This window comes from Bos indicus x Bos taurus, chromosome 17 (assembly GCF_003369695.1).
Source record: "Bos indicus x Bos taurus breed Angus x Brahman F1 hybrid chromosome 17, Bos_hybrid_MaternalHap_v2.0, whole genome shotgun sequence".
Lineage (NCBI taxonomy): Eukaryota > Metazoa > Chordata > Mammalia > Artiodactyla > Bovidae > Bos > Bos indicus x Bos taurus.
In genome coordinates this window covers 15,400,437-15,416,147 of record NC_040092.1, presented here as the reverse complement: position 1 = coordinate 15,416,147, position 15,711 = coordinate 15,400,437, and the positions used below count along the sequence as shown (strand labels likewise).

General features: G+C 44.8%; 1 protein-coding gene across 3 annotated transcripts in view; it reads left to right on the top strand.

Annotated features, from left to right (window-relative positions):
* KSR2 (kinase suppressor of ras 2) overlaps window positions 1-15,711 on the top strand; it is a 438,490-nt gene that overhangs the window by 165,868 nt on the left and 256,911 nt on the right. For all 3 annotated transcript variants that reach the window (XM_027566717.1, XM_027566715.1, XM_027566716.1), the window contains exon 4: window positions 3,474-3,987. In XM_027566717.1, the coding sequence (XP_027422518.1) occupies window positions 3,474-3,987 (514 nt within the window). The remainder of the gene's footprint in view (window positions 1-3,473; window positions 3,988-15,711) is intronic.

The following is a 15,711-nucleotide window of genomic DNA, read 5'->3' as shown; positions in this document are numbered from 1 at the left end:
CAGCTCTTTTGATCATTGCTTTGTCGTGGTGTCTAGAACAGGGCCTGGTATATGAGAAGACTTCAGATACTTGTGAAATATACTTGGATGAATGAATGAGTGTGTTTAACCCTCGCTGCACCCTCCAAGGGAGCCATGAGCATTCTAGTTTCACAAATCCTGAAACAGAGGCTCAGAGAGGTCAGGTAACGGGCCCAAGGTCACGGAGCTGATCAGCTGGCTCTCTCTGAGTCATGGTCCCATCTTCTTTTCACTTCACTCAGGGGACCGTGAGGTCTAGTGATAATGCCCAAAGTGCTTCCTGTGGCCTTGGAGGGCAATATATGATCAAGATAACTTAAAAAACAGATTTGCCTTCCTAAACATGCTTTAATTAGGCCCATTTGGCAATATGTTTGTATTTCCTGAGCAAATACATCAGTCAGGAGTTTGCCGGGTGATGGAGAAGCTGATCTGGGCTCGATTCTCTGTCTGTCCCCAGCTCTCAGAGCTATTCGGCCTCTCTGAACCTCATACTTCCTAGAGGTACACAGAGTGGTGACGTCACCCGGTGTGTGGACAGCTCTCAGCACAGGTGCACACACTGTAAATGGGAGGTGGTGGATGTCACCATGGTGTGGGGAATGCCAATACAAGCAGCTAACATTTGTGGAGTGCCTGCTGTGTGCCAGGTGCTGGGCTCAGCGCACTGTGTGTGTTGTTGCATCTGAGCCCTACACCATTCCCAGGGGGCATGTCTGTTATTGTCCTGTCTCACTGCTGATAAAGACTCAGAGAAGCCTGATGAGTGCCAGGGTCACACAGCCAGGAAGTAGGTGAGCCAGAATTAAGGCCAAGTCACTAACAGAGCTAACTCTCTTGTCACGGGGCTGATGTATATGTGCAAATATTTTGAGAATTGACACCGTAATGATGGTGATATTGGTAGAATGTTCTGGCAAAGTCTTGGAGGAGGGAACAGGGTGACTCTTGCAAGAAAGAGCCCTGGCTCCAGCTCCTGCTCCTATTTGGCTCATTATGATGGTCCAGGGTCTTCAGAGAATGCAGGTCCCACTCTTTCCCAGATGCCTGGTCCCCTCCTTATTGGGGTGGCTGAGATCCTGGGTTTGAATCCCGGCTGCCAGTCCCCACTTCTGCTATAACCTTGGAAACATCATCTCTGTCCATACATTTCCTTATCTACAAAGTAGAGATCAAAATGGCCCTTTGCACACAGATTTATGAAAATTAAGTAAGATGTGGAGCAGTCTCAATATAACAAATGAAGAAAACAGATGACAAACCATTAAATAAGATCTTATGGCATTTCTTAAAAAAAAAAAAATGCACAGCAAACCATCTGGCAGGCTCCATAGCCGAGCGTTAATAGGGATGACGGCTAGGCTGTAGAACAGCATTGCCTTTCTCCTTATCTGAATTTTCTAATTTTCCTATAATGAATATGTAATAACAAAATGAGTTGTTTTAATTAAAAGGGGGGCAGTGAGCCAGTGTTCGTGAAAGCACTTTATAAACTGTCAGAGGCCCTGTGAATTAGCTCTCGTTATGGCCCTTATCGTAATTATTACTGTTAATGCTAGTCAGCCATGAGTTGGGATTTATTTCTGCCCCAAGTCTCCTTCCTTGGCCTGTGCTGGGAGGGCCCACTCAATTGCCTTCTGTCAAGTCCTACCACGTGGTCCTCCACTGACACCTGCCGACTTCTCTCCACCTCTGCTGCCACCACTCAAGTGGAAGGCAGTATTACCTCTTGCCTGGAGCGCTGTGATACCCTCTAACTGGGTTCTCCTTATCCGTGCAGCATCCCCAGTATCTTTAAGAAATGAACTTTCTTTTAATTTATTTTTTTGGATTATTTAAAATTTTATCTATAATCATCACCTATCATCAATCTATCCATCATCTATCAATCCATATATCATCTATTATCTCTATCATCTATCTATCCGTCATCTGTCTCTATCTATCTACATCTAAATATCTATCTCCCAGTTTTATTGAGAAATGTTTGACATACAGCATTGTCTATGTTTAATGTGTCCCGCATAATAATTTGACCTACATACATCATGAAATGATGACCACAATAGATTTAGTGAACATCCATCATCTTCTATAGATTCAGAAGAAAAGAAACAGAAAAAAATTATTGTCTTTCCTTGTGATGAGAACTCTTAGGATTTATTCTCTCAATAACATTCATATGTAACAAATGAGAGTGTTAATTGTATCAATCATGTTGTAATGACATCCCTAGTACTTCCTTATCTCGTAACTGGAAGTCTGTACCTGTCGACCGCCTTCATTCAGTTCCCCTCCTCCCCAACCCCTGCCTCTGGGAATGACAGATCTGATCTCTTTGTCTCCGAGTTTGTTTGTCTTTTGAAGGATAACTGACCTACAACACCATGTTAGTTCCTGGTATACAATACAGTAATTCAAAATTTCTATATATTACAAAATGATCACCGTGGCGAGTCTCGTTATAGTGTGGGGAATATAGTCAATAATAATGTAATATCTTTGTACAGTGACAGATGGTAACTTGAGAAATGAAGTTTTAGATCAAAGCCCTCACTGGCTTTCCACTGAACGTGGTATAAAATGCACCCTGCAACTAGGCCCGTGAGCCTGGAAGTCTGCCCTCACCCATCCCTGCAGCCGCCAAACCACTTGCCCCATTGTTGCCGTACATCACCTTCGAGACGAGCCCGGAAAAGAGACCCGGAGAAGTACCTGGCTTGATTTAGATGGTTTTGGATCCTGTAGTTTGGTATTGGTATTTGACTCTTATGCTTTTACATCTCCTTGCATAGACGGTGCGGAAGGACTGCACTTTGTGGCCTGAGGGTCTGTACATGTAGACCAAATTTGTGTTTGTACTCTCAATACAGAAAATGAGTGAAAAATGTTAATACACTAGTGGATTTATTTTTATTTTCTGACGTAGCTCGTATCAGGGCTGAAAACCTCAAGTTGTGTTCAGACAGTAGGATGTTTTTATTATATTACTTTTTCAGTGCTCCATTTTTTTTTCTAATAAACTGTTGTAAAACAAAACAAACAAACAAAAACTCCCCTTCCTACTGCTATGCTGTTGGCCTTGCCATCCTCCTCCTCTCTCCTCACACCTGCAAGTTCTTTCCTTGGACACTTGAGCTGTGGGCTCCCCAGCCCTGGACAGAGGAGGGCAAGGCTGTTGAATGAGGCTTATGGTGAGAGGGTCAAGGAAGGGTTTCTTTCTTTTTGTTGGGGCCAAGTGGGTGTGGTTGAATATATGTAAATTGTGCTTCCAACTCATGGTGCATAATTTATGTAAATATGCACACAGCACTTCGCTCTCACCCTGTACCCAGCCGGCAGTGTTCAGGGTGTGTATGGTATAATGTGCTTATGTGGTCAGGTGCAGATGGTGTAATTAAGCAGCTTTCTCATAGCTCACCTGTCGTCTTTGCTTCTTTGTTCCAACTCAGGAGGCAACCTTTCCAAACAAGACTGGACCATCCAGTGGCCCACCACGGAGACGGGGAAGGAGAACAACCCCGTGTGCCCCCCGGAACCGACCCCGTGGATCCGCACCCACCTCTCCCAGAGCCCCAGGGTCCAGTCCAAGTGCGTCCAGCACTACTGTCACGCCAGCCCCACCCTGGGGGCCCCCGTGTACACCCACGTGGACAGGCTCACCGTGGACGCCTACCCGGGCCTGTGCCCGCCCCCGCCGCTGGAGTCGGGGCACCGGTCCCTGCCCCCGTCGCCCCGGCAGCGGCACGCGGTCCGCACCCCACCGCGCACCCCCAACATTGTCACCACCGTGACCCCGCCGGGCACGCCGCCCATGAGGAGGAAGAACAAACTGAAGCCCCCGGGGACCCCGCCGCCCTCCTCCCGGAAGCTGATTCACCTGATCCCGGGTTTCACGGCCCTGCATCGGAGCAAGTCTCATGAATTCCAGCTGGGTCACCGCGTAGACGAGGCCCACACGCCCAAGTGAGTGCATTTGGTGGGGCCCCCCGGGGTGGCTGGGCCCCCCGGGGTGGCTGAGCCTCCCACTCAGCCAAGCCACAAATCGGCTGTATTCCCCTCCTCCTGTTGAAGGAAAGGTGGATTTTCTCTAATGGCTGGGCTGGAAAATGAATAGGAAAGAATTTCCCAGAAATGACCTCTTTTTATACTATTCGTGCTCTAAAGTCAGATTTGGAAAACTGTAGCCCAGGAGCCAATTCTGAATTTATTGCACCACATCCAGGTTCAGTCCCTTCTGTTTTGTCTGTGATTGCTTTCGTGCTGTGATGGGTGAGTTGAGTATGGCCCACAGAGTTGAAATCTTTACCATCCAGCCCTTTTGGGTGGAACACTTGCCAGTCCCTGCAGAGTCTATCCTAGTGCTGCCCTAGAAATAGGGTGCCAGCTGCACATGTGGCCTTATACTTTCTGGTAGCTGCCTTAAAGAAGAGTAAAAAGAAACAAGTGTTATTAGTTTTCAAAATATGTCATTTAACCCAATCTACCAAAACATGATCATTTCAGCACAGAATCAGTGTAAAATATTACTTTGGAAATATTTTTTTTCTTTTCTCCTTATTAAGTCTTTGAAATCGGGAGCGTAGTTTGCACCTCCAGCTCATCTTAATTGGTACTGGCCGAGCTCCAAGAGTGGCCGTGTTCCACCTGTGTCTGGTGGCCTCTGTGCTGGGCAGCACAGCGCTGATAGACCCTATGCGTAGGACTTGCTCTGGAAGTGGATGTGTTGTATACCTGGCTCTGGCTTGGAGGGGTCTTGCTGCCAGCACACAGTATCTGTGGCTAGTGCTGGCTAATGAGAGAAATGGGACAACTCTCTGCAGGGTCGCTCAGAGGCTGACTCTGACCTGGGTCCCTTGTAGACTTTGAGGTTCTCTGTGTATTAGAAATGGAAGAAATGCTAAACAGGATCACAAAAGTGGGTAGCATGTTTTAAATATTTACATTTAACAAAATTGCATCTGCGGCATAGCATAGAAGATAAAGTGGTTATGTATAATCCTGTTAGGAGATATGGGAAGGAGTCTACGTTTGGGGATTGTTGTTTATGAGAGGTGTGGATCTTGGTTCTGGGAACTCTGATGTGGGGGAGCACTGGGGAATGTTTCATTGTGTTTCCATCTCAACAGTTCAGCAGTTGTTTCATGAGCTCGCATTACCATGCATCCTGTGATAAAAGTTTAAAAATGTGCATCTTAGAATTGATGAAATTGGGTAGGTTCTAGGCTCTGGGCTAGTTGGCAGGGGTGTAATGGAAAGGAAGAAGAGACATAGCCTTTGGTCCTGTGAAGATCGACATTAATCAAATAACCACACGTAGGTGTTATACTCTTATGTTCAGTAATTACAAACAGCATTACAGGCCATCAGGAGAAAGTGTAGGAAGCTATCAGAGCTTACAACCAGATGGACCTGATTGAGTTTGCACTGGCAGGGAGGTGAGTGGCGGGGGAGGCGGGGAAGGGAACTGGGGAGGCTTCCAAAGGACTGTTCGGACTGAAGACTAATTGGGGATTAAGATGGAGCAAGGGGTGGGAGGTGTTCCAGGAAGGGAGTATGAGTGTGACCCTCTAGAGAACTCAACTAGAAGGCCTCTGTGGCTAAGGGAGCAGACAGGTGATGCAAGAAGAGACACGTAGCTTGGGCCGGTGGCACCACTGTTCACAACAGCCAAAATGTGGAAACAACCCAACTGTTCATCAGCAGGTGAAGGGATGAACCCAGTGTGGTCCATACAACGAAATATTATTCAGCCATAAAAAGGGACGAAATTCTGACACCTGCTACAGCAAGAATGAACCTTGAAAATGTTATGCTGAGGGAAATAAGCCAGGCATGAAAGGACAACTGTGGTGTGATTCTACTGATGTGAGGTGCCTAGAACAGGCCAATTCACACACAGAGAAAGGAGGACAGAGGTTGTCAGGGACTGAAGGAGAGAGAGAGATGAGGTTGTGTTTACTGGGGACAGAGTTTCAGTTTGGGTAGTGGAAAACTCCTAGAGATGGATATATATCTTCAGTTCAGTTCAGTTCAGCCGCTCAGTCGTGTCCGACTCTGCGACCCCATGAATCGCAGCACACCAGGCCTCCCTGTCCATCACCAACTCCCAGAGTTCACCCAGACTCACGTCCATTGAGTCAGTGATGCCATCCAGCCATCTCATCCTCTGTCATCCCCTTCTCCTCCTGCCCCCAATCCCTCCCAGCATCAGAGTCTTTTCCAATGAGTCAACTCTTTGCGTGAGGTGGCCAAAGTATATATATCTTACAACGATGACAAAAAACAAGTTAGGCAGGAAAGCCGGGCGTGGGCACGCTTTTTCTGTGAAGGGCCAGATAGTAAATATTTTCGGCTTCTCAGTCCAGGTGTTCTGCGGCATCCCTGCCCTTGTAGCGAAAGCAGTCCCAGACAGTAGCTGAGTAGGTGGACATGGTGATGTCCCAGTAAACTTTGCTTATAAAACTAGGTGCCTGGCTGCGTTTGGCTAACCCTAACCCTAATCCTACGGGCTGTGGTATGCCCTAACAGAAGCCCAGTTGTAAACAGTGAGGGATTCTCCCTCCTGAGGCCTGAAAGGGAAGCGCTTAAAGTGATTTAAGTGGAAGACACGATTGCATCTGATTTTAGGAAGGTTAGCAAGCTTCTGTGTGAGGTCTGTATTAGAAACACTCTGTTTCACCAGACCTATTTGGGACATCAGAGCCCGAGGCAGAGGGCCGATGCTTTTCTGATTGGAGGTCGGCTTGATTTTCATGGTTTCGTGAGATCCTGAGGGACTGGGAGTGCTGCTGAGACCTCAGGGTGAGGGTGTGGGGAGGGTTTCAGGAATGCAGGCTACCACTGTGGAAGATGGGAGAGGCATTGCAGGTTTGCTGGCCATGGTGTCCACAGATTATGCATCTTCCATATCCCTCCCTGTGTTGACCACAGAGCGAGGTGGAATTTAACCAGGAGGAGAGCCTGGCTGGACACATACACCATCTTCTAATCTATGAGGTGGGGGCAAAGTGAGAGAGGCTGCCCTTTGCCTGTTTGTTTTTTTCCCTAGTGTTATTGAGATGTAATTGACAAATAACACTCTGTAAGTTCAAGGTGTGCCATGTGATGACTTAGTACACACACATATTGGGAAATGATTACCACAATAAGGTTATTTAACACACCCATCACCTCGCATAATTACCTTTTGTGTGTGTGCAGTGAGAGCAGTTAAGATTTGCTCTCTTAGCAACTTTCAAGTACTAACAATACATATTGTTAAACAGTCAGCACACCGTGCACTAGATTCCCCAGTACCTATTCTTATACCTGGAAGCTGGTACTGTTTGACCAGCATCTCCCCATTTCTCTCACCTGCTTGCTCTTGGCAACCACCATTCTACTGTTTCTATGAATCCAGTGGTTTTAGATTCCCCATGTAAATGAAACCATAGTATTTGTCTTTCTCTGACTTATTTCCCTTAGCCTAATGCTGTCACGGTCAACCCACGTTGTTGCAAATGGCAGGATGTTTTCTCTTCTATGGTTGAATAATATTCTGTGTGTGTGTTGTATATATGTATATATGCCATATTTTCTTCGTCTGTTCGTCCATTGGTGTGCATGTAGGTTGCTTCCATGTCTTGGCTATTGTGAACAATGCTTCGGTGAACATGGGGGTACAGATATCTCTTTGAGGTGATAATTTCATCTTTGGATATATACCCAAAAGTGGGATTGCAGGGTCGTATGGTAGTTCTGTTTAAGTTTTCAAGGCATCTCCATACTGTTTTCCATGGTGGCTGCGCTGTTTACATTCTTATCAACAGTGCCTAGGGGTTCCCTTTGCTCCACCTCCTCACCCACACTTGGTATCTCTTGTCTTTTTCTTGGTAGCCATTCTAACAGGTGTGGGGTGATGATATCTCATTGTGGTGTTGCATTTCCTTGATGATTAGTGATACTGAACCCTTTTTCATGTAAACACTGGCCTTTTGTAAATTTGTAAATCTTCTTTGAAAAAATGTCTACTCAGGTATCTTGCCCATGTTTTAATTGGATCTTTTTTTTTTTTTTGGCTATTGAGTTGTAGGAGTTCCTTAGGTATTTTGGATATTAACCCCTTACCAGACATATGATTTGTAAGCATTTTCTCCCATTCTGTAGATTGTCTTTTCATTTTTGTTTCTTTTGCTTCTGAGTTTGATATAGTTCCACTTACTTTTCCTTTTGTTTCTTGTGGTTTTGTTATCATACTCAAAAAATCATTGCCAAGACCAGTATTAAGGAGCTTATTTTTTTGGTCTATTTTTTAAATTGAAGTATAGTTGCTGTAGAACATTGTATGTTACAGGTGTATAATATAAAGAATCACAATGTTTAAAAGTTATACTCCATTTATAGTTATTAGAAAATATTGGCTATATTCCCCATGTTGTGCAACATATCCTTGTAGTTTATTTTATACCTAACAGTTTCTACCTCTTAACCCCCTACCCCTCTATTGTCCCTCCCTCCTTCCCTCTCCTCAGTGGTAACCACTAATTTGTTTTCTATGTCTGTGAGTCTGCTTCTTTTTTGTTATAGTCAGTCACTAGTTTTCTTTTCTTTTTTTTTTTACATTCTGCATATAAGTGATATCATGCAGCGTTTATTTTTCTCTGACTTATTTCACTTTAGCATAATGCCTTCCAAGTTCATCCATGTTGCTGCTAATGGCAACATTTTGTTCTTTTTTATGGCAGAGTAGCATTCCGTTGTGTACATATACTGCATCTTCCTCATCCTTTCATCTGTTGATGGACACTTAGGTTGTTTCCATATCTCGGCAGTTGTAAATAATGTTTCTATCAACACTGGGGTATATGTATCTTTTTGAATTAGTGTTTTTAATTTTTTTGGATATATACCCAGGAGTGGGCTTCCCTGGTAGCTCAGTTGATAAAGAATCTTCCCGCGGTGCAGGAGACCCAGGGTCAATCTCTGGGTTGGGAAAATTCCCTGGAGAAGGGAATGGCTACCAGTATTCTTGCCTGGAGAATCCCATAGACAGAGGAGCCTGGTGGGCTACAATCCATGGGGTCACAAAGAGCCTGACACAATTGAGTGACTAACACACTCACACCAGGAATGGAATTGCTGAGTCACATGGTAGTTATCTTTTTAGCTTTTTGAGAATCCTTTATACTGTTTTCTGTAGTGGTTGTTCCAATTTACATTCCTACCAACACTGTACGAGGGTTCACTTTTCATGGGCTATGACCAGTGTTGAGAATATGAAATAGACTATCCCAGACTCAATTATGTTGGAATGCATTGCCTTTAATGAGGCTAAGTGTTAGTATTGCCTTGTGAAACTTGTGTCTGATATACAGTCATCCCTCTGTATCTGTAGAGGATGGGTTCTGGAACCTGTGGAGGAAGTCCCAGAGGTGGCCCTTCATTGCCATGGTTCCAACCACAGTTTATGTATGATTTATTGAAAAAAATGTGTGTAAGTGGCCCATGCCGTTCAAACCCGTATTGTTCAAGGGTCAACTATATACAGATTTTTTCTTTCTCTGGGGGTTCTTCTTGTTCTGGACAGCTTTGGTTTGGGGATAAACCCCAGCAGGGAGCAGGTGAGCAGGTGAGAAGATGGCCTTTCATCCTGTGGAATGTGGCCAGAGGCACGTCCAATATCGCTCAGCTCATTCCGGTTTCAGTTAGTCTGATTAGTATCTAATTTCTTCTCTCCTGTCTGGTAGCCTTGCTGGGGATGGTTCTTTGCCGCCAACTTGGCAGTTTTCAGCCTGTCTTTATTTCCTCTCAGTGGGATGTGGGGTTTCAGAATGTCTTTCTCACCTTTTTAGAGGTCTTTCTAAACAGAATTGAATCTTTCAAAACCATCTTTTCCTATGAGTTTTTCAGCACCAACACCCTGCTAGGTTGTGGGTTGGAGGAAGGCTATGTTTGAGATCATTTATCCTGGGTACTCTCAGGTATACCCACGGTGGTATTTAGCAGAGATCTGGTGGGGTTCAGTCTTGTCCCCAGTAGCATCTCATGGGCATTTGTAGGAAAAGCACCGCAAGAAAACAAGAATATATTTGCAGCAGTCCGTCTCTCATCACTGGAAGCCTTGCAGCCCAGGTATATTGGCTGGATCACAACTGTTGTGATCAGTCTTGGCCAAAACCATTTCTCCTGCTTTATATGCATTCTCAAAGATGTTTTTATGTACTCTTGCCGGGAAAATCCCATGGACGGAGGAGCTGCATAGGCTACAGTCCATGGGGTCACAAATAGTCAGACACGACTGAGTGACGACACATTTCCTTTTTTCTTTTCTTTTGCATTTGAGTTTATGAGTGTGATTTTACTCCTACAACATTACTAAACACACACGCATACACAGAGGGGGAAAAACTATTTTTTTCCTCTGGTAAAGTAATACCTGATTATTGTGGAAATTGAGACAACACAGGAAGTATGATGAAGACAGGGGAAAGTATACGCTACTCCTTTTGTTTTACACATGCACGCACACACACCATGCGTTCTCACAGGGGTGAAGTCACTCCCAGTGGGGCGCAGGTTGACTTTTAGGAGAGTGAGGTGGGAAAAAAATCCTTGATATAATCATTTGCAAATCTCCATAGAGCAATATACATATAGATACTCAGTATATCTGTGGTACTCACGTTTCCTCGGGAGTTGGGGGTGATGATTAGAAGAACCATCTGTATAGTTTCTTTAGGGGTCATTGAAAAAAAGTCTGAGAAATGCAGACATAGATCTGTGGATATAATCCTGTGGATAGAGTTAGGCATAAACACTGAGGGCTGTTAAGTCTCCCCAGTGTTCTTAGTGGTCTTTTTTTTCTTCTCCATCAGCCTCCGTGGTCACATCTACATAGGTAAACTGGCGCTGGTTCCTTACAGTCAGCCGTGTGAAAAGTTAAAAGTTAAGCCAGCCTCAAAGACTCTGGTTGTCTTGGCCTTCAGTACATGGATTCCATGGTCATAGTGTTGGAAGAAAGAAAAACCTAACCATTCTTAAGAGTGTGATGAGTTGTCTGTCTTTAATCCCCCCATTTGTCCCCCCATCACATAAATGACTTGCTTTCTCTTGTCAGAGCATCTGAAAGGGTAAACTGGATTTCTGTAAACTGAATCAGCTTTTAAATGCATAGGAGTAGCTCAGTATTAAAAAAGAATTCTATTGTAACCCTCTCCCCCTTTTGGCAAATTCCTTTTTAAAGGTAACTTCCAATTATAACTTTGTTTTAATTACACAGTTAATTCCCAAGTACAGCTTCATTTAGAAAGTAAAAGCAATATAAAATGTAAACCATCCAAGGTCAGAGTCCCCCTCCCCTTGCCACAGAGAACACCTAGAGCTTCTCTTAATAAGAGTCCTTGTGTGCATATGTTGTGCTTGTACGCATCTGTAATATCTCTACTTCCCTCTCTTCATAATTGGAACCACTCTGTATGGCTTTTCCAGTGTGACTTGCCTTAATTAGTCCTACATAAATATAAACATCCCACTTATAACTTTTTCACACCTTATATCTTTTAGAAATTCTTTTGTCTCCCCAAAGCTCATCTAGAACATTGTTCCTATCTCCGCTTTCAGCCCTCTGTATCATTTCTGTATGAGCACAATTCCCCTCTGCCCTTCTGGGACAGAGTATGAAAACCTCAGCTGACCTGGGAGCAAGGACAACAGGCTGGATGAAACCCACACTCAGTCCTCATTCTGACCCTTCATTCCAGTGAGTTCACATTTCTATATCTGAGATCTATGCCATTTGTAGTTTGTATGAGAACAGACTTTTCTTGACAGATTCCTTATGTAAATAAGACTTCAAGGGGGCTCTCTTCATTTATTTTAGAAAACTAATTATGGGCAAGCACTTAGAGTCTCTGACACACACCTACAGATCATTGTGCTAATTAATACGACACTCACTAATATATTTATAAGGGCAAGAGTGAGTGATTAGTTTATATACCATAGCATATTCATTAAAATAGGAAGGCTTCTGCTAGGCTCATGCATGGGATTCTTTTAGGTCTAACTAAGCATTCAGACACACAAGATTAATACTAATCACACTTGGCATCCGATTGATGCCAGGCAGCATCAGGCATCTCTTTGGTGGGTCCCTGGGGGCTGTTCTTCCTTGCCTTCATCTCCAAGTGGCAGTTCAAGTGCAAGGTGGTGAGATACACATTAAGCAGGTGTGGGAGCCATCCTGGCTTAGGGCACAAGAACTCGGGTGAACACTCCATCAGTATAGGTGCTTGGGTCTCCACAGGGGACGTGCCCAGTAGAACAGTCATGCTGCTCCAGGATCCCCGAAGGCTGTGGACTCCTCATCAGGTGTTTCAGGTTCATACCAAAAACTCCCAGTCTGTATGCAGTTCACCCATCACAGGCCGGTTCTGCCACTAGCAACGGGGTCTACTGACAGAGTCAACATTCCCCCTTGAGATTCAAAGGATTAGGGCTAGAAAGTCAACCCAAGGTCACATTCCCACCTGCAGAAGATGAAAAGGTTGAGTTCACCCTTCACCTACAGCTTCTCTTGAAAAATCCTGTCATTTTTAAATGCCTCTGATTCGCAGTGAATTTCTTATTTTGAATCAGTGAGGTCTTTAGCAAGGTCTTTTATAATTCATATAATAATATATAACATGTATACATTATATACGGTCCCATTGCTTCATGGCAAATAGATGGGGAAACAGTGGAAACAGTGGCTGACTTTATTTTTTGGGGCTCCAAAATCACTGCAGATGGTGATTGCAGCTGTGAAATTAAAAGACACTTACTCCTTGAAAGGAAAGTTATGACCAACCTAGACAGCATATTAAAAAGCAGAGACATTACTTTGTCAACAAAGGTCCATCTAGTCAAGGCTATGGTTTTTCCAGTAGTCATGTATGGATGTGAGAGTTGGACTATAAAGAAAGCTGAGCACTGAAGAATTGATGCTTTTGAACTGTGGGGTTGGAGAAGACTTTTGAAGAGTCCCTTGGACTGCAAGGAGATCCAACCAGTCCATCCTAAAGGAGATCAGTCCTGAGTGTTCATTGGAAGGACTGATATTGAAGCTGAAACTCCAATACTTTGGCCACCTGATGCGAAGAGCTGACTCATTTGAAAAGACCCTGATGCTGGGAAAGATTGAGGGCAGGAGGAGAAGGGGATGACAGAGGATGAGATGGTTGGCTGGCATCACTGACTTAATGGACATGAGTTTGGGTAAACTCCAGGAGTTGGCAATGGACAGGGAGGCCTGGAGTGCTGTGGTTCATGAGGTTGCAAAGAGTCGGACATGACTGAGCGACTGGACTGAACTGAACTGATACATTATATATAACATTATTATAATTATTTGCCATAAAATATATGCTTATTAGTTTTTTTTGGTTAAATATTATCATTACTTTACATAAGAAAGTTATATTCACAGCTGAGACTTCCCATTCACCCTTGACCCATGTCCTCTGGTCTAGATGCCAGGCCCTCTTCCCTAGGGCTGGAACAAGAGTAGGCTCTTACTCTCATGGATACCTTTCCTTTCCCTCAAGCTGCTGAACCTTTCAGTCCTGTGATAACTCCAGTGAAAGTCATTTAGAATAAGTTTAGCTTTCCAGATATTAATAAGACTGTCTCTCTCTGTTTGCTCCAGAGGCTTTTAAACACACCACAATGAATTATCATTGCTACACTCCTATTGACATAGCAACTTAGAAGTTCCACAGTGAAAACTCAGCTAGACAAATGTGCTGATTGTATTATGACATCTTGTGGTGAAGCGTGCTGTGGGTTGGGGAGCAGGTATTTTGTTTGAGGTGCCTTGTGCAAGGAATAACTGAATTTATTGTAGGTGAAATTTGTTCTATGTAGAGTCATTCTGCTTCCCCAGCTCTGCCTCTGTCTCTTGTTATTTCTTTTTAAGAAGTTGAGAGTTTCCTCAGATCTCTCATAACAACTCCACCTGAGGTAGCTCCCAGTTTTAGAAGGAGCCTGGGGCAGCCCCAGGGCTTCCCAGGTGGCAACTAGTGGTAAAGAACGCACCTGCCACTGCAGGAGACGTGGGTTCAGTCCCTGGGCTGGGAAGATTCCCTGGAGGAGGACATGGCAACCCACTCCAGTATTCTTTCCTGGAGAAATCCCCATGGACAGAGGAGCCTGGTGAGCTATAGTCCATAGGCTTGCCCAGAATTGAACACAACTGAAGCGACTTAGCATGAGTGCATGGGACAGCCCCAGTGTTGCTCTGACTAGCTTGTGACTAGCAAGTCTCATAGGAGCTACTGCTTCCAGTGAAAGGAAGATATGTATGCTCACATCTCAGGGCAGGTGAGGCCCTGCCCATCCCCCCCGGGTTGGATGTTACCTGCAGCTTTGGTGGGCAGACCCTGTGCATACCTCTCACATGGAGTCTCTGTCTGGGGGCCTTTTGGGGCCGGTGGGCATGTCTTGCTTGAGTGCAGGGCAGCCCACGGCCCCAGGAGCAAGCTTCAATCAACAGGGTTGAGAGTTTGTGTATAAATTTGTCCTCAGTGAGGCCATTCTGATGTGTTCTCTTGGAGGGTTCTCGGAGGGGCCATGCCCCAGTTGCCCGTGGTGGTACAGACCCATCATAACACATTTTCTGTAAGCTTCCTTCCATCTCTGCCTCACCTCTCCGCTTCATCCTGTTTCCAGGGGCCACTTCCCAAGTATCCTACTTGTATTCCAGAACCTCCCTCAGGGTCTGATTTTGGGAGAAACAGAACTAAAACAGGAATAAAGGTAATCATTTATATAATCACATTAAGCTCTACACAGAGCTGTGTGGACACGTTTCTACTTAAAAGATTGGATGACTGTTATAATAATGCAAATTATAGCTGTCACATATTGTGTATTGTATAGCTTACTGTTTGCTGGCACTTTATGTGGTGTATTTTATTTAATCCTCAAACATTCCGCTTTACAGGCAAGGAAATTGGCTTTAAGAGAATGTACTGCCTCCAAACCCATTCAGACTAGTTAAGTACAGAATTGGGGTTCCTTCTAACCCAAAGTCCACGGTGCCATTGGGGGATGGGGTGAGTAGGGGCCGTGGGCCCTGGAGTCAAGGGACCTGGTTAGCGTTCTGACTTTACCACTTGTTGGCTGTGTGACCCTGGGCAAGTGGATTACCCTCTGTCAGCCTTGATGTTTTCATCTATATAATGAGATTCATATGGTTCCTGCTGCTGCTGCTAAGTCGCTTCAGTCGTGTCCGACTCTGTGTGACCCCAGAGATGGCAGCCCACCAGGCTCCCCCGTCCCTGGGATTCTCCAGGCAAGAACACTGGAGCGGCTTGCCATTTCCTTCTCCAATGCATGAAAGTGAAAATTGAAAGTGAAGTCGCTCAGGTTGTCTACTTGAAAGTTACAGTCGTGTCCGTCTCCTAGCGACCCCATGGACTGCAGCCCACCAGGCTCCTCCATCCATGGGATTTTCCAGGCAAGAGTACTGGAGCGGGGTGCCATTGCCTTCTCCTATGGTTCCTAGTTCATGGCATTGTTGAAAGAATTAATATATGTCAAGTGCTTAGAACAGTGCCTGACCCACAGCAGGGGCTAAATAAGTGTTCCTCATAGTCACTATTTAAAAAAAAAAAACCAGAATCCATGATAATAACCTTGGTTATTTGTAGGTTTCCTGCAGGGGAATAA